At 37.4% G+C, this 26731-nt stretch overlaps 1 protein-coding gene across 5 annotated transcripts in view; it reads left to right on the top strand.

Annotated features, from left to right (window-relative positions):
• Nucleotides 1-26731, top strand: part of ZRANB3 (zinc finger RANBP2-type containing 3) — a 311788-nt gene that overhangs the window by 223399 nt on the left and 61658 nt on the right. For all 5 annotated transcript variants that reach the window (XM_073884606.1, XM_025856866.2, XM_073884610.1 and 2 more), the window contains 2 exons: nucleotides 23042-23161; nucleotides 25333-25452. In XM_073884606.1, coding sequence (XP_073740707.1) covers nucleotides 23042-23161; nucleotides 25333-25452 — 240 coding nt within the window. The remainder of the gene's footprint in view (nucleotides 1-23041; nucleotides 23162-25332; nucleotides 25453-26731) is intronic.

Below are 26731 nucleotides of genomic sequence, written 5' to 3' on the forward strand. Positions count from 1 at the left end.
TCTGTCGATGGACATCTGGGCACTTTCTATAGTTTGGCTATTGTGGACATTGCTGCTATAAACACTGGGGTGCAGGTGCCTTTCAAATCACTACATTTGTATCTTTGGGGTAAATTCCTAGTAGGGCATTGCTGGATTGTAGGGCATCTCTGTTTTCAACTTTTTGAGGAAACTCCATACTGTTTTCCAAAGTGGCTACTTTTCCACTTGCATTTCCACCAACTGTGTAAGAGGGTTCCCTTTTCTCCACATCCTTACCAACATCTGTCGTTTCCTGAGTTGTTCATTTTAGCCATTCCCACTTGTGTGAGGTGGTATGCTGCCTATGTTCTCCTCTAGGATTTTAATGGATTCCTTTCTCACAGTTAGGTCTTTCATCCATTTTGAGTCTATTTTTGTGTATGGTTTAAAGAAATGGTCCAGTTTCATTCTTGTGCTTGTGCCTGTCCAGTTTTCCTAACACCATTTGTTGAAGAGACTCTTTTTCCGATTGGATATTTTTTCCTGCTTTGTTGAAGATTAGTTGACCGTAGAGTTGAGGGTTCATTTCTGGGTTCTCTATTCTGTTCCATTGATCTATGTATCTGTTTTTGTGCCATTACCATACTGTCTTGATGATTACAGCTTTGTAATAGAGCTTGAAGTCCAGCATTGAGATGCCATCAGTTTTGTTTTCTTTTTCAACATTCCTTTGGCTATTTGGGGTCTTTTGTGGTTCCGTACAAATTTTAGGATTATTTGTTACAGCTCTGTGAAAAGAACTGATGGTATTTTGATAGGGATCTCACTGAACATATAGATGGCTCTAGGTTGCATAGACATTTTCACAATATTTGTTCTTCCAATCCATGAGCATGGAAGGTTTTTCCATTTCTTTGTGTCTTCCTCAGTTTCTTTCATGAGTGTTCTATAGTTTTCTGAGTACAGATCCTTTGCCTCTTTGGTTAGGTTTTTCCTAGGTATCTTATGGTTTTGGGTGTAGTTGTAAATGGGATCGACTCCTTAATTTCTCTTTCTTCTAATTGTTAGTGTATAGAAAAGCACCTGATTTCTGTGCATTGATTTTATATCCTGCCACTTTACTGAATTCCTGTATGAGTTCTGGCAGTTTTGGGGTGGAGTCTTTTGGGTTTTCCACATAGAGTTTCATGTCATCTGTGAAAAGTGAGAGTTTGACTTCTTCTTTGCCAGTTTGGATGCCTTTTATTTCTTTTTGTTGTCTGATTGCTGAGGCTAGGACTTCTAGTACTGTGTTGAACAACAGTGGTGATAGTGGACATCCCTGCCATGTTCCTGACCTTAGGGGAAAAGCTCTCAGTTTTTTCCCATTGAGAATGGTATTTGCTGTGGGCTTTTTGTAGATGGCTTTTAGGTATGTTCCCTCTATCCCTACACTCTGAAGAGTTTTAATCAAGAAAGGATGCTGTACTTTGTCAAATGCTTTTTCTGCATTTATTGAGAGGATCATATGATTCTTTTCCTTTCTTTTATTAATATAGTGTATCACATTGATTTGCAGATTTTGAACCACCCTTGCAGCCCAGGAATAAATCCCACTTGGTTGTCGTGAATGGTCCTTTTAATGTACTGTTGGATCCTATTGGCTAGTATTTTGGTGAGAATTTTTACATCCATGTTCATCGGGGATGTTGGTCTGTAATTCTCCTTTTTGGTGGGGTCTTTGTCTGGTTTTGAATCAAAGTAATGCTGGTCTTGCCGAAAGAGTTTGGAAATTTGCCTTCCATTTCTATTTTTTGAAACAGGTTCAGAAGAATAGGTATTAATTCTTCTTTAAATGTTTCGTAGAATTCACCTGGGAAGCCATCAAGCCCTGGACTCTTGTTTTTTGGGAGATTTTTGATTACTGCTTCAATTTCCGTGATGGTTATGGGTCTGTTCAAGTTTTCTTCTTCCTCCTCTTTAAGTTCTGGTTGTTTATATGTTTCTAGGAATACATCCATTTCTTCCAGATTTCCTAATTTGTTGGCATATAGTTGCTCATACTATGTTCATATAATTGTTTGTATTTCTAAAGTGTTGGTTGTGATCTCGCCTCTTTCATTCATATTAATTTTCATGTTAATTTTGGTCCTTTCTCTTTTCTTTTTGGTAAGTCTGGCCAGGGGTTATCGATCTTATTCTTTCAAAGAACTAGCTCCAGTTTCGTTGATCTGTTCTACTGTTCTTTTGGTTTCTTTTTCATTGATTTCTGCTCTAATCTTTATTATTTATCTTCTCCTGCTGGGTTTAGGCCTTATTTGCTGTTCTTTCTCCAGCTCCTTTAGGTGTAGGTTTAGGTTGTGTATCTGAGACCTTTCTTGTTTCTTGAGAAAGGCTTGTATCGCTATATACATCCCTCTTAGGACTATGTTTGCTGCATCCCAAAGATTTTGAACAGTTGTGTTTTCATTTTCATTTGTTTCCATGAATTTTTTTAATTCTTCTTTAATTTCCTGGTTGACCCATTCATTCTTTAGTAGGATGCTCTTTAGCCTCCATGTATTTTAGTTCTTTCCGACTTTCCTCTTGTGATTGAGTTCCAGTTTCAAAGCATTGTTGTCTGAAATTATGCAGGAAATGATCCCAATCTTTTGTGATCTGTTCTGGAGAATATTCCATGTGCACTTGAGAAGAATGTGTATTCTGTTGCTTCGGGATGGAATGTTCTGAATATATCTGTGAAGTCCATCTGGGCTAGTGTGTCAGTTAAAGCCTTGTTTCCTTGTTGATCTTTTGCTTAGATGATCTGTTGATTGCTGTAAGTGGGGTGTTAAAGCCCCCTACTATTATTGTATTGCTATCAATGTGTTTCTTTAATTTTGTTATTAATTGGTTTATATAATTTGTTGCTCCCATATTAGGGGCCTAAATATTTATAATTGTTAGATCGTCTTGTTGGATAGACCCTTTAGTTATGATATAGTGTCCTTCCTCATCTATTACAGTCTTTAGTTTAAAATCTAATTTACCTGATATAAGGATTGCCACCCCAGCTCTCTTTTGGTGTCCATTAGCATGATAAACAGTTTTCTACTACCCTGACTTTCAATCTGGAGATGTCTTTGGGTCTAAAGGAGTCTCTTGCAGACAGCATGTGAATGGGTCTTGCTTTTTTATGCTATCTGATACCCTGTGTGTTTTGGTTGGAGCATTTAGGCCATTTACATTCAGAGTAACTATTGGAAGATATGAATTTAGTGCCACTGTATTACCTGTAAGTCCCTGTTTCTGTAGATTGTCTTTGTTCCTTTCTGGTCTGTGCTACTTTTGGGCTCTCTCTTCGCTTAAAGGATCCCCTTTAATATTTCTTGCAGGACTGGTTTAGTGATCACAAATTCTTTTAGTTTCTGTTTGTCCTGTAAACATTTTATTTCTCCTTCTATTTTGAATGACAGCCTTGATGGATAAAGTATTCTCGGCTGCATATTTTTCTCATTTAGCACCATGAATATATCATGCCATTCCTTTCCGGCCTGCCAGGTCTCTGTGGATAGGTCTGCTGCCAGTCTAATGTTAATACCCTTTTAGGTTAGGGACCTCTTGTCCCAAGCTGCTTTCAGGATTTTCTCTTTGTCTCTGAAATTTGCAAGCTTCACTCTTAGATGTCTAGTGTTGACCTATTTTTATTGATTTTGAGGGACATTCTCTGTGCCTCCTGTACTTGAATGCCTGTTTCCTTACCCAGATTAGGTATGTTCTCCACTGTAATTTTCTCCAATGTGCCCTCTGCCCCTCTCTCTCTTTTCTCTTCTTCTGGGATCCCAATTATTCTAATATTGTTTCACTTTATGGTATCGCTGATCTCTCAGATTCTCCCCCTCGTGATCCAGTAGTTGTTTATCTGTCTTTTACTCAACTTCCTTATTCTCCATCATTTTGTCTTCTATATCACTAATTCTCTCTTCTGCCTCATTTATCCTAGCGTTTAGAGACTCCATCTTTAATTGCATCTCATTAATAGCCATTTTAATTTCAACTAGATTAGTTTTTAGTTCTTTTATTTCTCTAGAAAGGGATTCTCTAGTGTCTTCTATGCTTTTTTCTTTTCTTTTTTTTAAAGATTTATTTATTTATTTATTTATTTGAGAGAGAGAATGAGATAGAGAGAGAGCATGAGAGGGGGGATGGTCAGAGGGAGAAGCAGACTCCCTGCTGAGCAGGGAGCCTGATGCGGGACTCGATCCCGGGACTCCAGGATCATGACCTGAGCCGAAGGCAGTTGCTTAACCAACTGAGCCACCCAGGCGCCCTATGCTTTTTTCAAGCCCAGGTAATATCTTTGTGATCATTACTCTGAACTCTAGTTCTGACATCTTACTTATATCCATACTGATTAGGTCCATGGCAGTCAGTACTGCCTCTTGTTCTCTTTTTTCAGGTGAGTTTTTCCATCTTCTTGTTCTGTCCAGAGAAGAATAGATTAATGAGAGAATATAATACCAAAATGGTAACAACAAACCCAGGATAATATACACTAAACAAGTCAGAAGAGACCCGAAACCAGGAAAAAAAAAGAAAAATTAAAAAAAAGAAAGAAAAGAAAAAGAAAGGAGAGAATATAATCAGACAGGTGAACAAAACAGAGCAATACACTGGATCCTGTGTGTATTTTGGTCTGTTTGTTAGAAAACTAGATCCCAAAATTGTAAAGAAAGAAAAACTTTTATATGCACAAAAGTATAATTAAGTGCAGTGAAAGGATAGAATGTAAGAGTAAAAATGAAAATTACAAGGTCAAAAACAAAAGGAAAATATAAAAAGACAGGTGAAGAGAACAGAGCAATACACTATATCCTAGATGTATTTTATTCTGTTTTTTAAAAGAAATTACATCCCAAAATTGTAAAGAAAGAGAAGCTTATATACATACAAAAATAAAATTAAATACAATGAAAGGATAGGATATAACTGTAAAAGTGAAAATTAAAAAATACTTTAAAAAAGGTGTTGATAAAATAAGAAATTGGTTGAAAAGGAACAAAATTAAAATTGAAAGACTAAAGAATCATGAGGGAAAAAAACATGAATTCTATATACAGTTTTCCCCTAGTGCTGGAGTTTTGCAGTTCTGTGTGATTGGTAAACTTGGTCTTAGCCGGATGTTCTTGCTGATCTCGGGGTGGGGCCTGTTGCGCTGATTATCAGGTGTCTTTGCCCAGGCAGAGATTGACCGTCCTTACTAGTGGGCTGGGCTAAGTGTAAGTGGCTGCAGATTGCTCTATGTGGCTTTTGTTCCCTGAAGGCTTTCCACACTTCTTTAGAGGATGGAGTGAAAATGGTGGCCTCCCAATCTCCAGCCCCTGAGCCAAAACCTTCCACCCTCCCGCTCCTTAGTGTGCCCTCACAGAATAGCAGTCAATCACTCCTGTCTCCCTCATCTCCATCCGCACTCACCCAGCCTGTGACAGACCATTTCTGTCTCAGGCACATGACCCCCTTCCAGTCTCCAAACTTTGCAGACTCCTGCAGTGCACATCCATGCCACTCCTCCAGTGGGGGTGGGGGGAGGGGAGGGGAGATGGGTGAGTCTTGCCCCTGTTCTGCTGCTTGCTAGGCCAGTCGCCCAACTGTGCCTCAGTTTGTGACTTATGGCAACACTGATCTGAAAACCCACTCCTGGGCTCGCTGATTGCACCGACTTCCCCGTCCGATGCCTGGGAACTCTGCCGCGTTCAGGCACCCCTCTTCTTTCTGTGACGCTGGGGATCCTGAAACCACACTGTCCCACCTAGGATTCTGCCTTGCTTTGCCACCTGAGCACCTTTCAGGTAGGGATGTCCCTCACGGGAGCAGACTTCTAAAAGTTCCAATTTTGTGCTCCGCTGCTATATCACTTTGTGGTAGCAAGCTTACAGAGGCTCCCTCCCTCCATGGTTTTTCTTCCATTATATTGCCTCAGATTCACTTCTCTGCACCTCCTACCTTGCCGAAAGTAGTTACTTTTCTATTTGTAGAATTGCAGGAGGTTTTTTTGGATCTCCAGTTGAGTTCGCAGGTGTTCAGAATGATTTGATAGCTATCTAGCTGAATTCCAGGGACCAGACAAAACTAAGGTCTCCTACTCCTCCACCATCTTGGACAAATATCCTATAAATATTTCTTAAATTTAAATTTCTAATTTTTATTGCTAAATATAGAATTATTGTCTATTTTTGTTTATTGATTTTTTATCCTTTGACCTTGCTGAACTCACTTATTAATTTTTATGGGTTTTTTGTAAGTTTGGGGGGATTTTCTATATAACACATCTTTTTGTCTGCACATAGGAACACTTTGTGCATGTAGTCTGTATATCTTTTATTTATTTTTATTGCCTAGCACAGTGAAGGAATGCAAATATAATTTTGAATAGAAGTGATAGGTTTGAGCAACCTTGCCTTGCTGCCATTCTTAGAGGGAAAGCTTTCAGCCTTTCCCCGTTAATAATGATGCTATCTTTAAGTTTTAACCCTTTTTTAGGTTCAGAAAATTTTCTTCTTTTATTGAATTTGTTGAGAGGAGAAATGAAACATATGAAAATTTTTTACCTGGTAGAGCAAGGTTAGGATGAGGGTGGTTACCATAAAAGTGGACCCCAAAAAATGGCTAAAATTTTAAGAAAGTTATAAAGACTGAGCACGGGCTATCAAGACTGTTCAGAATAACAGGGTATCTTAACACAATAAGTCCACACTCACTCACAAGCTTTATTTCCTTTGGCGTCTACCAGGTGCTGACTAGAAGATCATAGAGCAACCCTGTTAGTGGAGCACAAGCACAATACCCTATCTACTTCCAGAACCTTTTCTCATACTAAGTGAAATTGCTCCTGGGTGCTGATTCATAACAAAAGCTGTCTGCCCTGCAGGCTAGGAAGAAAACCCTAATGAAATTAGGACCTTGGACTGTTATAAGACAAAGATCCATCAATGCTGGAGGAGAGGCATGAAACTCTGTCCTGCCTAGGACTATCCACAGACATAGTGTGGTGTCAGGGAGAGAGGCAGAAACTCCAGGAAAGTGCCACCTTTAAGTCTTAGCTGGATCAAGAGGCCTGCCTTACATTGAATTGGTTCTAGAGACTGAAGATATGCCCTGCCCAGAGCTTGACATGGAGAAACCATCAAGATAAGCCTACCCCTGGGGGAGAGAAACACTGTGTATAGGGCAGGCATGCAGGAACTACTGGAAGCTGCGAATGCCACTGGAATACTTAGAAAAAAACCCATGGCATACATTATCACAAGGTAGAAGTATTCTGTTGCTGGGGGAGTTCAAAGTTTGTAGTGTACTAAAGGTAAATGTAACAAAAAGAGAATCTAAATACAAGGGAACCTAAATAAAACTCAGTATTGACTAGATTGTCTCCTTCCCACACTGTCATCCTGACCCCCAAAAAAAAAAAAAAAGCCCATTTCTGGGTGTGTAAATATCAATTATCTCAGACTGTCCTGTTCTTTACACATAATTTCTAGCACATAATAGAAATTATGAAATAAACAAAAAAGAAACTTTAAGAAACTAATCCATTCTCAAAAGATAAAGCAATCAATAAAGCCTAGATAAATGGTCATTGATAAATGACCTACACTGTAGAACTATTAGACAAGGGCTTTTAGGAAGCTATGAATAGTGTTATATGATCTAGTAGCAAAGATAAACAATATGCATGAAAAGGTGGGAATTTCAGAAGAAATATGAATATTTTAAGGACAGTAAAATGGAAATGCTAGAAATAAAAAAACAGAATCTAAAAAAATTATTTCAATCAGCTTATAAGCCAATAGAGAAGATGAAATGTAATCATAAAAAATCTAAATGTCCTGGGTATTTATCTGAGAGAAATGAAAACTTAGGTTTACACAGACTCCTTTATGGGAATTTATTTACAATAGCCAAAAACTGGGAAATAATCCAGATGTCCTTAAATTGTAGTATATCCATATAATAGAATACTCAAGAGGAATGAACTATTGATAAGCATGACAAATTGGATAAATCTAAAGGCATTACACTGATTGAAAGAAGCCAGCCTCAAAAAGTTTTCACGTATCATGACACCATATTTATAACATTTTCAAAACAATGGAATTTTAGTGATAGAAATAATTATTATACAAATGTCATTTTCCTGGTCACGATATTGTACTATGGCCATGTAGGAAATGATCATTAGGGAAGCTACGTTAAGGTTATGCAGGAACTCTATTATTTTTTGCAACCGCTGATATGTCTAAAATTATTTTATAATAAAAAGTTTTAAAATGTACATATAGTGGATATAATATGGTAACCTAATGTAGAAAACATTCTAAGTTAATCCAAAAGAAGGCAGAAAAGAAAGGAAAGGAACAAAGAACAGATGGGTCAGTCAGAAGACAACAAGATGTTAGGTTTTAATCTAGTTCTATCAATAATTACATTAAATGTGAATGATCTCAACCCACCAAGTATATGGTAAGAAGTATCATATTGCATAAATCATGATATCTGCAAAAAGTTCTTTTTAAGTATGAAGGCTGAAAGTTGAAAATAAATGGATGAACAAAGATATACCATGCAAACAATAATCAAAGGAAAGCTGAAGTAGAACTGTAATATTAGATAATGTAGACTTCAGAACAAAGATTATTACCAGGATTAGAAGAAATTTATAGATCACTAAGATGACAGCATAGGTTGTTCCTGACTTTGCTTCCCCTCACAAGAACAATAACTAACAACTATTCAGGAAGAAGATACCCCTAGGAGAATACTAGAACACAAGGGTGAAACTGAGACATGACCCTGCACCCTAAAGACCAAAACAGACTACATTACTAGGGTAAGAGTAGTGGCTACATGTTGACCCTGTTGCCATGCCCCTAGGCCAGTGTAGCACCACTCAGAGAGATCCCACCCTGAGCCTCTGGCTCCTCCAGCAGGAAAAGAAAATCCATGGAGAAAAACCAGTACCACCACCCCACCCCACCCCACCACCTGGCATCATGGGTTGCTTTGCCAGAGCCACTATTCTGATCTTTATCCATGGGGATTGTAGGAGAGTTTGTGAGGCTCAACCACTGGGAAACTGACAGTGACAGAAAGGGGAAAGGAGCTTGCAATAAGCAGCACATAAATCTTGGCAGACTGAGTTTGTACCTGCAGCACCCAATAATTATCCTATGGGATGACTTTGCTCGTGTGTAGAACCAAGTCAGTGACATACTCTGACCAGGGAGCTTGGCACGGTGCAGATCTGCTTGATTCAGATCCTCATATGAGGATTTTTGCCAGCCCTACAGCCCAGTTTCCCCATGCCCAGGCAAGGAGGTGAGTCATACGCCCACTTGCTGTAGAGAATGTGTTCTGGCTACATCTGACCAGAGGAACTGGTGAAAACATCTGGAAGTTGTGAGGCATAGTAGTGCTCAAGCCTAGAGGCAAGTGGGCCAAGCTGTTTGCCCCCTGAGCAAAGCCAGTTCCAGGCATGAAGTTTCCTGTACTATACACAGGCAGGGGCCTTAATTCATATTCAAGGCTGACAGTAGTTCCCAAACCCTCCCAGAGAACCTTTATGAGAAATTGAGAGTTGCCTGGAGCAGCCCCTCTCCTTCCAATTGAGGCAAGGGTGAGACTTAACTACACCTACCCACTCTGACTCCTGGTCTCATCTGACCACTAGGACTGGCGAGAACACGTGGAAGCTAAGTAGCCCTGAAGCATCCTAGCCGAGGGTAGGGAAAGCAGAGTTGACAGTTTGCAGGGCAAAGCCAGGGACCTGTTCAGGCAGAGAATATGGGTTATGGGTCAATTTGAGTTTAAGACAACAAAGAGATTTACTACCATTTTAGCTGCTTCTCCCATTGCACTCGGGCAGGGAAACTAATCTGTAGCCCCACCCGTTTACAGAATATAGCCTCCAGCCTACCGGACCAGGAAACCTTACAAGAACATACAGTATCTGCATAGCCCATCCAACAGCCCTGCTTACAGTGGTATTTGAACAGAGAATACAGCCTCTGGCTTTCCTCATCAGCACAATGAAACTGATGGCCTCACCTGACCAGTATATACTCTTGCCTGATTTGGGTCCCCAAACAATGAGCCTTCTAATCCCATCCTGCTGCCCTGGAAGGGCAGGGAAATTAATTCATAACCCCATCTATTACTGAACCAGACCTGATCATCTAGTCAGCCTGACCAGAGAATCCAGACAACTGTGGAGCCCATTCTACAGCCTCACTTGGGTAGAGAACCAAGCCAGCAGTCCTATCCAATTATTCTCAGCCAGTAGCCCACTCCCTTATCCTCAACCTCAGAGCTCAGTTTCCTTGCCACGTTCATTTATGATAAAACTATCTCTCAGCATACTAGGAATAGAAAGGGACTTTATTATCTGAATAAAAGGCATTTATGAAAAACTTAACAATTAACATTATACTTTATGCTCAAAGACAGGATGCTGTTCCCTTAAAATCAGGACTACAAGAGAGTCTGTTCTCACCACTTCTGTTCAACACTGTTTGGTTCAACATTGTTCTTATAACTGTGTAATAAGGCTAGAAAAACAAATATAAGATATACAGATTGAAAAGGAATAAGTAGTTGTCTATATTTAGAGACAACATGATTGTCCACATGGAAAATCCAGGAACACTTCAAGCCACTAGAACTGAGTGAATTTATCAAGATCTCAGGATTCATGTTCAATATACAAAAATTATGTGTAGTTCTATATACCAGCAATGAAAAAATTGGAAGTTGAAATTTAAAAAATACAATTTACAATAACATCAATAAATGTAACCTTCTTTGGGATAAATTCAACAAAGTATATGCACTGAAAACTACAAAACATTATCTAGAGAATATAAAGCAAACTTACATAAATGACAAGATAGATCATGTTCATAAATTGGAAGATTCAGTATTGTTAAGATGCCATTTCTTTGTAAATTAACTTATATTTTCAATGCAGTGCTAATCAAAATCCCTGGTCTTTGGTAGAAAATAACTAACAAGCTGAAAGTAAAATTCATGAAGCAGCACAAAGGACTTACTTTAGCCAAATTAATCTTGAACAAAGTTGAAAGATTCACACTGCATGATATAAATACTTACTATAAAGTTACAGTAATTAAGACTTTGTGATATCGGCCTAAGGATAGCCATTTACATTAGTGAACCAGGGAAGAGAGTCCAGAAATAGACCTTCACATAGATTGTCAGTTGATGTTAGGGAAGGGGATGAAACAACTCAATGGGGAAATGATAGTCTTTTCAAGGAATAATATTTGGACAATTGGATATCCATAGGGGGTAAAAATGAACCTTGGACCATTACTTTGCACCATTCATAAAAATTAACTTGAAGTAGGTTATAGACTTAAATATAAAAGCTGATTTATATGGGATGCCTGAGTGGCTCAGAAGGTTAAGTGTCTGCCTTCAGCTCAGGTCATGGTCCCAGGGTGCTGGGATTGAGCCCCACATCAGGCTCCCTGCTCAGTGGGGAGCCTGCTTCTCCCTCTCCCTGTGCCTCTTACCCCACTCATGCTCTTTCTCTCTGTGTCTCTCTCTCCCTCAAATAAATAAAATCTTTAAAAAAATAATTTATAAAACTATTTTTTAAAGATTTTTATCTATTTTTTAAAGTAAACTCTGTGCAACACGAGACTTTAACTTATGACCCCGAGATCAAGAGTCACATGTTCTACCAACTGAGCCAGCCAGACACCCTGATTTTAAAACTTTTAATAGTATATATATGTAAAAAATATTGCCAACCTTTGGGTAGAGACATTTTTTAAGGTAGGATGCAAAAAACACTTAAAAGGGAAAAAATGGTACTCAAAACTTTAAGACTTAGGGTGTTTTTTTAAAGTATGGTATAAAAAACACATTGTTTTGAAAATGAAAAATGTAAAATACAGATTGGAAGGAAGTATTTGCAATACATTTCTCCCTGCTCCATTTTCCCGTGTTAAAATTTTTGGTTTGATCAGCGTTCATTGTTTACAATATAATGACTTTGTTAAACATTTCACAGTTGAGCTATAATTATTTGACAACTGTTGTTTTTCCTAGATTTAATAGCTGGGGTTTTTTTTTTGTTTGCTTACTTGCTTAGCTTAGCTTAGCTTTCTTAGTACATAATACTTATTGAGTGCAGAAGCTTGCTTAAGGAAAAAGAGTATATTATAAGACCTTTTAGATAATTTCTTGTCTGTGGTGAGAAACCCTAGCTGGATGTCAGAGAAATGTCAATAGTCAACAGAAAGTTGACACCTAATTCCTAGGATCCTTGAAAGAAAAGAAAGGAGATGAAAAGTCATTTGTCCCAAGATTGGAATATGATCCCAAAGATTAATGGCAGCAGAAGACCAATCCTTGCTGTCCCAATTCCTATTTTAGTCATTTTTCATTTCCTCCCTATTAGAACCTTTGTTTTCAACCACCTATGTAAACTGGAACTGTATATTTCTATTTATGGTCTGTAGCCAGAAATCATCAGTTCATGGCATTACCGAGTTGGAATTCTTAATATATTTTCCCCAGAAACATTAGTGATAATATCCCATAGTCAGGGTCTATAGTAACTGTAAATAATACAGTTTATCTACGTTATCGATGAAATAGACCTTGGGAAGTAGCTAGTTATAGACTGCATGTAATATTGTTTCTATAAGAGAATGTGTTTCAGAGTACTCCCAAACCAATTTATAAATGGACTTTTGAAATACCACAGTTTATAAATTGGCTACTATATTGTTTGCATACTAATATTGAGACTTCCTTTCTTTGGTTATTTGGACTTATTCAACAGATATTTATTGAGTGCCTATTGTTTAGCAAGGATCATGCCTCGTGATAGGGAGGCATGGTGAACAAGGTACAGCGTTTCCCTCTCAAGGAACTTGTGGTCTGTTGGAGAGAACAGTAAAATAAATGTTCAAATACAGCACAGGATATTTAGTATTTAAATTAAAACAGGATGTTGTGGGAGCACTTGGGAGAAGACACTTGGCCCAGTCTTGGAAGCTCAGGAAAGACATTCCAAGGAATGAACAAGGAAGATTTAGACAACTAGAGTGGAGGGGAGTGAAATGAGGAGGGCACCGCGTTGATGGAGTGTATGTCAAGGCAGATGAATACTTTGTGCAAACTCACAAAGATTAACCAGAAATGGCATACTTAGGGTATCAAAAGTTGGTCATCATAGCTAAAGCATGAAGTGTCAGGGAGGAATTCTGAGACTAGGCTGGAGACCACAGAGAGCAATAACCCTATCCTACAAGGTCACATTTCATAGTTTATGATTTATCTTAAGGGTTCTGAGCAATTAGGTATAGTGGAGTAGAGTAAAATGATTGGATTTGTGCCTTGGGAAAAGAACTGTAGCTATGTGGAGAATGCACTGGAAGGAACAAGCCTATAGGCAGGGAATCCAGTTGAGTAACCACACTGGTAGTCCAGGCTAACAGTGGTGACACTAAACCAAGGAGCTGAAGGTAAAATAATCAGTGTTACCGGTAAAAAGTCAACTAGTGAAGGATCCCAGATAATTAGAATTACTTTTCTTCTTCTCTGTTGTTATTTTTATTGCTTTGTAATATTTGTTGAGGATACAGTGGATGAAAATAAACAACTTATTTTTTTAAGATTTTATTTATTTATTTGAGATAGAGCGAGAGAGAGAGAGAGCATGGGGGGGGGGGGGACAGAGGGAGAGGGAGAAGCAGGCTTCTCACTGAGCAAGGAGCCCGATGTGGGGCTCAATCCCAGGACCCCAGGATCATGACCTGAGCTGAAGGCAGACACTTAACTGACTTAGCCACCCAGGCGCCCCGAAAATAAACAAATTTAGGATCCCCACCCCATAGTACTCTTCTAGGGAAAAAAGACAGATATAAGTGGTATGGTTTGGCCAACCCTCAGTTGTTTTCTGGTACACTGCAACCCCTAATTTTTAGAAAAAAAACATTTTAAGAGAAATGCCAGTATCTTTTCTATGAAAACAATTAAACCAACCCATAATTTTAAATTTCCTGTCACTTTGAGGATGACAGCATTCTTTAGTGCCTTAAAAAATTTTTAGAAGGCAAACCTCTCTAAACAGGTTTCCATTATGCACAAAGTGCATTTCCTATTTGCTATCTTGCAAAGGTAGAATCCTATTTATAATATGCAGTGATGTGTAATGAGGCCATTACAATATTCCCTGCTGCACAGAGACTGGGATGTTGTCAGACTGAACAGTACCTTGTCCTGTGCCAGTTCTTTTGTGTAGGAAAGGGACTCTGACTCTAAACCAGACACATTCTGCCTCCTGTTCATTGATAAGGAGATGATCAGTAATAGTAAAGTACAAATAAAACAATAATGTTATCACTTTAGAGGAAGAAAGAGATAGTGTGTTAGCTATATGGTCATGTGGCATGAAGGAAGGCTTTAATAAAGATGGAGCAATATCCATTTGAGAAGGAAGAGTGGTGTAAGGTTTTTGAGGTGGCAGGAAGGGTTCAGTTTGGAATCACAGATGGAGAGATTTGCCTTAGAGAAAAGAAGAAATACTTCTCGTGTTACAAAAGGAAAGGAAATGAGAATGAGTGAAAGTAACAAAAGGTAAAAATTTTCACATGATGAATTCTCTTTTCTCTGTGCAGTGGGACGTGTGAGGGCCAAAAGGCATGGGTTCTGATTTTGAAGAAAATAGTAAAGGTTGAAGTTGTTTTTGCAGTTTGCTAGGGAAATACAGCAATGATAAGAGCTAACACTTTTACAGTACATGCCATGGGCCAAGCACTACTCCATGCATATTTTATGCACTAAGTCATTTAACTCTCACTACCACTCCATAAGGAGTAGGTACCTTTTGCCCCTTTTATAGATGTAGAAATTAAAGTACAGAGTTTAAGTGACTTGCTCAAGGACTCAGATTGTATATGTTAGAGGCAGGATTTGAACCCAGACCATCTGGCTCCTGAGTACATGCACTTGACCATCGCTGCAGTAGGATAGCTGAATAAATTTAGTATTTATTAGTGACCATGGGCTTAAGGTGGTATCTTTTTCCTATTAGTAATTTTTAAGCATCCCTGTGCAAGCATGGGGAAGATTTAGAATTTAAAATTCTATATATTCAGTGTTACAATTTTTAACACCCAAATAAGGTTTATTCGTGCTTATGCTATGGTAGTACAAATTTGATTACTTTATTGACATGACCAGTAAGACAGAGTTTGGAAAGAAATTGAAAGTGTTTTTGAAAATTGAATTTAATTTTAAAAGAATTAGAATAGCTGTTTTGATCAATGACTTTTATGATCAAACTTCCATGAAATCAACTTTCATGAAAACAACTTTTTAAAAGTCTATAATACTATTAGCTTTACTTTCTAACTTTGTTTAATTTTGGGTAAGCCCAGTAAAATAATCACCAGCTAGACCCCAAGACCTGATCGTTACTGCTCACATGCTTATACCCACTGACCTTTATCCCACATTTTTCCTTAAGCTCTTCTTTCCAGCTTATCTCTTAACTAAGGCAAAAGACCCATTGGGCATAGCATCTGGTGATGGAAACCAAAACTACCCCTCAAGCAATAATGCCTGCCCAGAGAGAGAGAGCTCCCGCCAGCCCAGACCACCAGTTTGAGCTCAACCCTGATTCATACCTGCACAGATGGACCATGGAGTGATCCATGGAATGACCAACAGTTACTACCTTTATGTCATTATAATACTAAAATCTCTGTCCAAGGAGGAGAGCAAACCTCATTTACATAATATACAATGTATGTATAGGCATGTTTCCTTAAGGTGTATGCATGACTTATGCCTACCTCTACTTATAATGACAAGGTTCCCCTTTCTAAATATTCGTCCTAACCCTAAATAAAAGGAACCCATTCACCCTTGCTCAGGGAGTCATGGCTTTGGAAATTATTCCCTGTGATCTCCTTATTTGCTGCAAATAAAGTTTCCTTTGTGTGACAACTCCACCTGGTATAGTTTCTATCTGTGACTCACCAAGGAGCAAAGTCACATTAGTTCAGTTACAGAATATGTCATTTATGAGAATGTTCTCTCTCATCTATCTTAGATAGACAGACAGATAGATATAGATAGCTAGATAGAGATAGATGATAGATAGATAGATAGATAGATAGATAGATAGATAGATAGATAGATAGATAGGAACAAAGAATGATTGGATAGAATATTATATTTGTTCCAAAAAGCTTTATGGAAAGGTTTAGGATCCCAGGTTCTTTTGTAAAATTGTACTGGTTAAAGTATTAAATTGGGGTTGCCCTCTTTTCCTGGTATTATAGCCCATCCAATTTACTGTGAAATGGGCTGCTTATAAAACTCAGTGTTAAAAAATTAGATGTATTAGAAGTGCTAGATTTTCTGTCTACAGATACATTCATAAGGGACTAAAAGTTGCAGGACACAAAATCAGTGTATGAAAACCTGTTGCATTCCTATACATTAATAATGAAGCAGCAGAAAGTGAAATTAGGAAAACAATCTCATTTATAATTGCACCAAAAACAATAATATATCCAGGAATAAACTTAACCAAAGAGGTGAAAGACCTGTACTCTGAAAACCAAAAAACAATGATGAAAGAAACTGAGGACAACACAAAGAAATGGAAAGACATTTTCTGCTCGTGGATTGGAAGAACAAGTGTTGTTAAAATGTCTAACTACCCAAAGGAATCTGCAGATTTAATGCAACCCCTATCAAAATACCAGTTGCGCAGAGCTAGAACAAACAGTCCTAAAATTTGTATGGGCCATAAAAGACCTCAAATAGCCAAAGCAAACTGATAGTTACCAGAGTGGAGGTGGGTTGGGGGTATGGGGGACGTAGGGAGTGGGAATTAAGAGTACACTCATCATGATGAAAACAAAAATTAAATGAAATGAGAATAAAAAAAGAAACATGCCTAGAAATAAGAAAGTAATACTTCCAGTAGTTCACCCAAACCTTCTTTGGAAGTGAAACTGTTACTTTCTATGGAAAAATTTTGGCATGGGGCTCAGTGAAAATGTTCAACATACTGACATTATAGTATGAAACTACTTTTTTTCCTCTGAAAAATCTTCTACCCGATTTGAAAAAATTTTTTTCAGACTGATAAAATCGTTTCTAAATTAAGAACCATGGGCAAGGGGGAAGGGATAGCAGAAGATAAATTTTTAGCCTTTCTTTTGTGAGGGTGGGTGGGAGGTGAATAAACAATGCATATTCTCTTTTACTTTTGCACTTTCCTTTCCTCTTATAAGATCATTTTAAGGGATAAAAGATAAATCAACTATCACAGATAAATTAATAATAAACAATGTAAGGTGAGCAAGATAAATGTATAAAAACAAGAGAAGATATCGATTGGAGAATGGGCAAATAAAATGTGATATATCCATACAATGGAATGTTATTTGGCAATAAAATAAAATTAAATACTGATACATGCTACAACATGGATTGAAAACATTTACTAATAAAGAGGCCAGTCACAAAAGATTACATTGTATTATTCATTTTATGTGAAATGTCCAAAATAGTCCAATTCGTAGGAACAGAAAGTCAATTAGTGTTTGTCTCAGGCTAGGGTATGATGGCTGAGAGGTAACGGGTTTCTTAGGATAATGAAAATGCTCCACAACTGACTGTGGTGATGGATGCACAACTCTGTGAATACACTAAAAGCCATTGAACTGTACACTGTAAATGGGCAAATTTCATGGTATATGAATTATATCCCAATAAAGGTGTTGTGTTTTGGGGGGTTTTGTGTTTGTTTCTGTAAAGAACCCAGCTTCTACTCTCTTTTGCTTTGGCCATAGTAGTTGCTTCTTGTCCTTACTGGCTTCAATAGTACCCCAAGATGGCTGCTGCAGTTCCTTATACCAAGTACAGACCATAATGTCCAAAAAGCACGAAAAAGCCCTCTTAAGGGTCCCTTTGTCAGTGAAGATTTTTTTGGAAGGCCCCTGCAGACTTATTCCATTTCTTATTAGTCAGAATCACTTACAGGGAGAATAGAAGTGCTAGGCTTGTTGATTAAAAAAGTCCTGAAGATCTTTCCTTAAAGCATATGGCCACCCCATATGTAAATAAAACTGCATTTGCTCTGGAGCCTGAGGACTTCAGAATTTAAGGAGGAGCTTCCTTTATGTTCACACTCCCTCAACTGGAATTCGTAGCAGCTAAACAAAACAATCATTCCGATACTTACTAAAATGGTAAGGAAGACTTCTTTCAAGATCATTGCAAGGGAGTCAACTCTACTACAGTTGCGGAGAGAGATCGCTCAACTCTGAATACAACAAGAACCAGTGGGGATTTATAGCCACCGAGCTCGATCGGGAGGGGGGTCACTGGATGCAAAATTACTAAGAGGAGACAGTAAGGGCAGGGGGATTCTTGCTCAAGGTAGCCCAAAGACTTAGACATCGTAAGTGGGGGATGAGGAACTTAATCAGATATTAAGGATTGATTAGGTAGCAAGGGTAGGGGCTTTCTTAACAAACTGACTCTGCAGGATTCTTGCTGAGACTGGGCTGTGTAGGCCTGGCCAGGACAGGCTGAGGCCTAGTCAAGAGGGCCTGGGGAAACCTAACTAACATTTAGTCAAGGAGAGAATCTGTGTCATAGTGCACATTTGATGTTTTTTTCATTCATTATTTCTCCCTTTTATTGTTTGATAAAAAGCTGACAATTTATATCAAGTAAGTTTCATCAGCTCTTTATGCAGTTTAGGTTTTTCTTTAATTACTTCTATTTCAAACAGTATGATGTACACCTACTCACTAAAAAAAAATTTAAGAAATAAATTTAACACATATTCTCTTCATTTTCTGCATTTCTGTAAATGAGATGTAGTGTCTAGTCTTTGTTACGTAATTTAGAGCTTGGACTAACAGTTTCAGTAAGGTAAGATTGTGAACACAAAAATTTTTTCAATTTCTACAAAACCTGAACTAGCTTAACCAAAAGGCTGATCAGGACCTGCCATTCCACATAATTTGTTTAAGATAGTTTGAAAGCAAATCCTGCTCAGATAACTTAAAATATGACAATGCAGTGACAGTTTTAATTAGAATACAATCAGAACAATTAACTTGTATAGTACATTTTAAAATGCACTCCTTTGCAGTCCCATTTTAAGAACCTAAGAAAAATCCTTAAGTTTATTTGTTATGTAGATATTTGGTTCTCATTCTTGCAGGAAGCAAGGTCACAGTGATGGTTAAATTACCAGGCTAGTCCCAAGAGACTGTTTAGCCCATTATATAATTGAACTTTATAATATTAATATTAACCATAAGTCTTTCTAAACCAGTGATTAGTAAGAGTGGGGAACAGGAGGCTTGGGCTTTGACATCAGCAGCTTCTGGTTGTAATGAGGAAGGGGTGATATCAGTGGAGGAGACTCGGGCAGAAATAGTTTTTCTCTTCAGGCAGGGAATGCATCTGAGACTGGGGATACAGTGGTTGTATAATTTGTAAGTCTGCAATGGATGGTAAATGAATGTACCTTAAAAATATTCCAACTTGACATGTGTTTTTTGAAAGACTTATCACAGTAAATACAGCTCTTAGTCAAACAAGCAGTTTATTAAAGTGGTTCAGTTACCATAGCAACGTATCTGGAATTTATAGCTCCTTATTTTGAGAGGACTTCATTTCACTCTCTGAGGCACTGAAATCCAAGGCTAAAGTTCTTAATGGCCTCCAGTCTCATTGTATGATGAATTTCTGTTGTTTGGAAAATTTATACATATAAAATGCAACTTGCAAAATCAGTCCTATGACTTCATAGTGGTGTCCGTTAATTTTATAAATAGGTACTTTTCAATTTGGAAATGCCCCTCTTTAAAATTTTTTTTATTGTTACCAAAGCTACATATGATCATAGTTTAGTGAGGAAAAACACCTATTTCAAAAAATAAGTCTTCTAAAGTTATTCCCCAGAGGCAACCATTTTCTGTTCTTTTAGCTGTTTTGTTTTTTCAGTATTTACTTCAAATCCCTCAGCAACATGTTTATATTGCTTCTTGGTTTGTATTACTGCTTGCTTTGTGATTTTAGCTGTCATCAATTATTTGAGTCTCTGCATATTTGAAAATGGCTTTATTCTACTTTTATAATTGATTCTTAATTTGGCTGGGTATAAATTCTTAGTTAGAAATAATTTTCTCTAGAATTACTAGTACTGATGTTGAGAAATCCAGTGCACTTCAAAGCTTTTATTCTATTTTAATTCCTTTCCTCCACTCCCTGGAAGCTTATAGAATTATTTCTTTGTCCCCAGTGTTCTAAAATTTCATGATGATGGACCTTGCTCTAGGTCCATTTTCATTCATTGTGAAGGATCCTCAGAGGACCTATTCCATTTTCCATTTTGGAAACTCATGCCCTTAAGTTCTGTAAAACTTTTTTTATTTCTCTGATTATTTTCTTTCCTCTGTTTTTTCTGTTGTTTATAGAAATTTTATTATTTATGCATTGCCCTCTTGGCTTGGTCCTCTAATTTTCTTGTACTTTTATATTTACTCTATTATTTTTCATCTACCTCCTGGAAGATTTTTTCAGCTTCACAACCGTAAATTTTTCATTTCTGCTATTATGCTTTTAATTTCCAAGAGTACTTCCCTCCCTTTTTTCTTTAATCATTCCTTTTCTGGAGCATCCTGTTGTTTTATAAATGTTATCTCTTCTAGTTACACTGCCTGGAAACTCTGTACATGGATATGGCTTGGAAACTATGGCCTTCAGTAAAGGGTAATCTGGCTGATGTCTTATGGAGGAAACCTCAGTATCAGAATCTTTAGTCTTTTCTCCCTGGCTTGTCTGATTCCCTAGAAAATAATCATTTTATATGATTCTGCTGTCCTTTGTAGAAGGCATAAGCCTCTTTATCTTTTGGGGGACATGGGAGGATAACAAGGCTGAGGGAGAAGGCAGAGCTCAGCATTTATTATGTAACTTTTATTTAATCTCTATGATATTGTAGAATAGTCTGCCATCAATGTGGGATTCCCTTATCCAGATACCTTCTGTTTTACCCTCTCCAGAAAAAACCTCTTGCTTTCTGAGAGTAGGTTGGAGAAGTACTCTATCATGTGGAATGGGTACAGAGAGGATATAGATCAGTGTTGCACATAATCAACTATTTAAATATTCTTTGACCAATCCTCCTATTGTAGCCACACACCCCTCACTTCCCCTTGCATCATTTCCTAAACCTTTTTTACATTACCATATTCTAACCCACATGCTTCTCAACTTTCCATATTGCCACCTTAGGAGCTGTCAGGTTGGCTAATCAATTACTAAATTAATTTTTAGTTTCCAAAGTTTTCTTTCTGTTTCTTTTTTAAGATTTATTTATTAGAGAGAAAACGCTCACACACACAAGTTGGTAGGGGAGGGGTAGAGGGAGAGAATCTCAAGCAGATTCTCCGCTGAGCATAGAGCCCTCCAAGGGTCTCCATCTCATGATGCTGAGATCATGATCTGAACCAAAATCAAGAGTCACTGCTGAACTGACTGAGCCACTCAGGCACCCCTAATTTCCGAAGTTTTGTTGCTATTGATCCCTTTCCAGTTCTCTTTGTCTCTGTACACCTTGCTATACAGCATTGAGGGGGAGTCTAGGTCAAATATGTTCAGCCTGCTCTCTTTTCCCCCAGTTTCTAAATAATTAGTTTTTAACAGTTAAGAGACTATATTCATGTTTTAGATTTAATTGATGCTTTAAATTTAATTCCTATTTAATTCATCTCATATTCTCTTTCTTAATAGGCAAAGTCTTTTTAATCTGAGCTTTCTTTATTTTCTCCTTTCTACTTCACAGTTTCTTCATACATCCTCCTGTGCTCTCAGACCTCCCTCCTGTTTTCTTCATCCCACCACTCCAGCCTCTTCTACAACCTTGTCCATCCTGGAAACAAGCTAAATCCCCTCATTTTCCATTACTCTTAGCCTGTCTACACCTTAAATGGCCTGTTTTTAAACCAATAGAAGTTTCTTAGTTAAGAAAATGAATGAAGCAACTTTCCTTAACCCTTAAGCTCCAGTCCCAGCTTTCTTATTTTTTAGTTTTCTCTTTTTTTAAAAAAAAGTGCTATTCATCCATTTCCACTTAGTCTTTTATATGAGCCTTTTTGAAAATTACTTTCTTTTTTTAATTTTATTTTAATATGTTATGTTAGTCACCATACAGTACATCATTAGTTTTTGATGTAGTGTTCCACAATTCATTGTTTTCGTATAACACCCCGTGCTCCATGCAGTACGTGCCCTCCTTAATACCCATCACCAGGCTAACCCATCCCCCCTCCCCCCTCCCCTCTAGAACCCTCAGTTTGTTTCTCAGAGTCCATAGTCTCTCATGGTTCATCTCCCCCTCCGATTCCCCCCTTCATTTTTCCCTTCCTTCTCCTAATGTCCTCCATGCTATACCTTATGTTCCACAAATGAATGAATCCATATGATAATTGACTTTCTCTGCTTGACTTATTTCACTTAGTTTAATCTCCTCCAATTCCATCCATGTTGATGCCAATGGTGGGTATTCATCCTTTCTGATGGCTGAGTAATATTCCATTGTATATATGGACCACCTCTTCTTTATCCATTCATCTGTTGAAGGGCATCTCGGCTCTTTCCACAGTTTGGCTCTTGTGGACATTGCTGCTGTGAACATTGGGGTGCATATGGCCCTTCTTTTCTTTCTAAACAAAACCACCAACCCCTTTTTGGCCACAGCCTAATTGACTACCTATTTTCCACTGAAACCTTTTCTTCTCATTCTTGTCTCGTTCTTGTTTTACTTCTCAGAGTTAATAGGATTTGTTTTTTCCCCTCTTGTGTCTGTTTTTCCCTTTTCCCCTTAGATGTGGCCCTCTGTTTCCCTAGGTTACCTAGAGAACAAAGAAGTTGAAAGTTCATAAAAATTTTTGACTTTTGAAGTTTTTCTTCTTTGTTAAAAGAAAGTGATGTGATTTTTTGATAAAGATTTATATGCCATTAATAAGGTTTAACTTTTAATATTTAGGCAGGTGCTGTAAAGGACTATATTAAGATGATGCTTCAAAATGATTCACTTAAGTTTCTGGTTTTTGCTCATCATTTAAGCATGCTCCAAGCTTGCACAGAAGCAGTCATAGAAAACAAGGTATGTTATCATTTTTCTGTAAAATACTTTTTAGCATGCAGGTTGTTAATATACTAAACGTCAATTGTAGTCTTGTAATTGAGGGTTCTTTTGGCTTTGTTTAAATGATATATTAATTATTATTAGATTTTTTCTTGCAAATTATACTAATATTATATTATTATTATGTTGATGATAAACTATTAAACTTTTTCTTTTATTCCAGGCTTGTAATTTTCCACCAATCTAATTATCTGGATTGATTAAAATATGCTGACTTGATAGGCTATACTGTGAATTCCATTATTGTTACTGGATATACCATTTGAGACTGGTGTAGGCATTTAAAAATTAAAATTTTTATTTACCTGCAAGTCAGCTTTAGAATATGGTGATGTCGAGGGGAAACAGAATGAATTCAGCCAATTTTAGTATCCAGCTGCAGTCATGCCTTTTAAACTGCCAGGCAGCATCCTCTGTAGAGTGTGATTTAGAGTAAGATTTAGTACAGGTGAGTTTGAAACAGATGGGCCAGGTACCCTCTCAAGTAAGCTCCCCAAACCTGCTGGCCTTACTGCATTTTCTTAGATTCGCTTAATACCCAGCAGTCTTATCAGTGACAACATCTGCCATGTTTTCTTTCAGAGTTTAAACCTGTCATCTCTCTTTGTGTGCTTAGGGCTTTTAGAGATGCTCAGAAACAGCCAGAAGATATTTCGTGACAAATTGTGTGAACTTAATATACATGTTGGTGCAAAACCACTTGCCTATGTAGGTAGATTTTTTAAGTGGAGAAATTAAGCCATGTTTTTTAAAGCTTTGTATACATTTTTGAGCATTTGCCAGTATGTTTATTAACGTTACCAAAGAAGTAGTTCTAGTGCTTCCTTCATAGAAAGATTTATGATAATATAATAAAGTGCTCCCCATGAAAAGGTGCGCTCACATTGATTATCATATCGTGTCTTTAAATGCCTCTTGAGGAAGAGTTAAATTACCGTTAGAAATATTTTTTTAATGATTGGGCAATAAAATTAGATTCATAATATTTTCTTATTCTGATTCCATTAAGCTTAAAACTTTAAAACTACTGGGATCTATTCTAAGTATAGCAGTCTGTTCTCCCCACTTCTGCTTTACTGATGTGTTTAGAATCCCATTTAACATCAGTAACAGTTAAAAATGGTAGACAGTCATGGTTTGGAGGTGAATCTCTCCCAAACTCTCCCTAGCCTGACAATGTGTGTTTTCTTTAGAAAGACTGTTGGAAGATTTTATAATCTCCCTTATTGGATATTAGATGGCTCACTGAGCAATGTGTATCTGTTTGTGAAGACATAGAAAGTTAATATGGGACATTCTATTTAATGATTAACTTTATTTCCTTATGAAAGTGAATATTAGTATGTCTTAACTATATAAGGCTATGTTTTCCATAGAAGTGCATATATAAATGAGACGATGTGAAATTCACAACTTAATACTGAATTTTAGAAAGTTGAGTCATGAGTTCTTTTTAGTTACTCTAACACACACCAATTGCTCCCTTTTCCTAACCCAAATCATTCCTAGAAGACAGCACTGTTGAGTTTAGCACTTAATGTTTCCCTACTTTTTAAAAATGTATGGGAGTGTCTTAGTTCCCCAACTCAGTGGAGGTGCCTTATCACATATTTCTGTTAAGTTTAGGAATGTGAAAAAAATGAATTCAAATGGTACACCAAAAAAGATATTTTCCTGTGGGTAAAATCCTCTTTCTCCCTTTCTCCCTGTCTGGCTTTATTTTTACTTTGGAATCAGTGAACCTGTAGCTTTAAAGTTAGTTTGATCTGTCATTTAAAGTTTACACGTGAATTTACACAGAATTTTACTGAAGACTTTAGCTTAATTCAGTGATGATTTATGGAGCTCATGTTATATACAAGGCATTGCACTTGGCATTGATGGTATGAGGATGAATTAGACATAGATCCTACCCTCAAGTAGATTAAAAGATTTAAAAATGGGGAATTGTTATAAGAAGCTATTAAGAAATCTGATTAAGATTCTTCTTATATAACATTTACTAACCTTTCATCTTAACCCATTTATATTTTGTTATTTGAAGTGTAAAAATAAGGCATAAAACATATAAAATGAGATGGGTACATAGGGGTTTGTGCTAATTTTGCCATTTCCCTTGTTGATACTAGGCTCGCTACATTAGGATAGATGGAAGTGTTCCATCTTCAGAAAGAATACATCTAGTTAATCAGTTTCAAAAGGATCCTGATACTCGTGTGGCTATCCTAAGCATTCAGGCTGCTGGCCAGGTAGGAAATTCCATGTGTAAATTTGATAATGAAATGTTGTTAAGATAATAAAAAGGTCATTAACCATAATTATAACTTTACATCAAGATAAAGGTGTAATAAATATTCTACTTTGGAGAGTGCTAGAAAGTATAATAGAAGGAGACCTCACCACCTCTGGCTCAAATCTTAAATTTTCAAGGAAAGAATTTCCTAGATGAATATAGTTGATTTGATGCTAATACTTTTCCATGATCTTTTCTTTTTCTAACTTTGAATCTGCATAGAATTTTCCTTTCATTTCTTATAGCACTTATCTTACTTGATTGGTTTCACCAGAGCCTGTGAGATAAGGTGACCTGAGGGAAAAGAACTTTTTATGGAGCACCCCTGGTTTGACCCTTAGGATTGGGTTTGGCTGCAAGTAAATGAAAACCCAAATTAAGAATGACTCAAATACACAAAGTTTTACTCTTTCATGTAGACAGCCCAGGGTTAGCATGGTAGTTCCACAAAGTCCTTAGGGCTTAAGTGTCTCCTGGCTTTCTGCTTTACCACTCCTAGCAGCTATCTCTTATTTAAGAGAGCTGCTAGAGTTCCTCCATCATATCTGTGATCCAGGCAGCTGACTGGAGAAAGGCATGCTGCATCTTATTCACCTGCAGTTAGCCCCATGGTTACAACTAACTTCAAGGGAAGCTGGGAAAAATAGCCTTTATTTTGTCTAGTCACACTAAAAATCAGGTATTGTTGGGGCGCCTGGGTGGCTCAGATGGTTGAGCGTCTGCCTTCAGCTCGGGTCATGATCCCGGGGTCCTGGGAACAAGCCCCGCATCAGGCTCCCTGCTCCACGGGGAGCCTGCTTCTCCCTCTCCCTCTACTGCTCCCCCTACTTGTGCTCTCTCACTCTCGATCAAATAAATAAATAAAATCTTAAAAATAAATAAATAAAAAATAAAAATCAGGTATTGTTACAAAGAAATAAGAACTGAATAGCTATTATGGAAGACAATGACAGTCTCTGCCTCACTATGTAAGGGGGATCCTTCTGACTTTTTTTTCCACTAACATTCTACAATATTTTGATGTAAATATCTAAGCCAGGATATTTAACATAGGGAAAAATGATTGAACATATTTTCTGTGCATCCAACCTGATATATAGCATATCTCTAGATTCTGGAATCTGAACCAGGGCCAAAGATCTGCTTTTAGCCAGCTAATTGATGTCTATAAAATTGATTATAGAGAGAAGCTCCATGAGGATAAAGAAGTTCTAGAACTCACCAGGAGTTCTTAC

This window comes from Callorhinus ursinus, unplaced genomic scaffold, assembly GCF_003265705.2.
Source record: "Callorhinus ursinus isolate GAN/ISIS: 27379988/994484 unplaced genomic scaffold, GSC_fseal_2.0 scaffold2, whole genome shotgun sequence".
Classification (NCBI taxonomy): domain Eukaryota; kingdom Metazoa; phylum Chordata; class Mammalia; order Carnivora; family Otariidae; genus Callorhinus; species Callorhinus ursinus.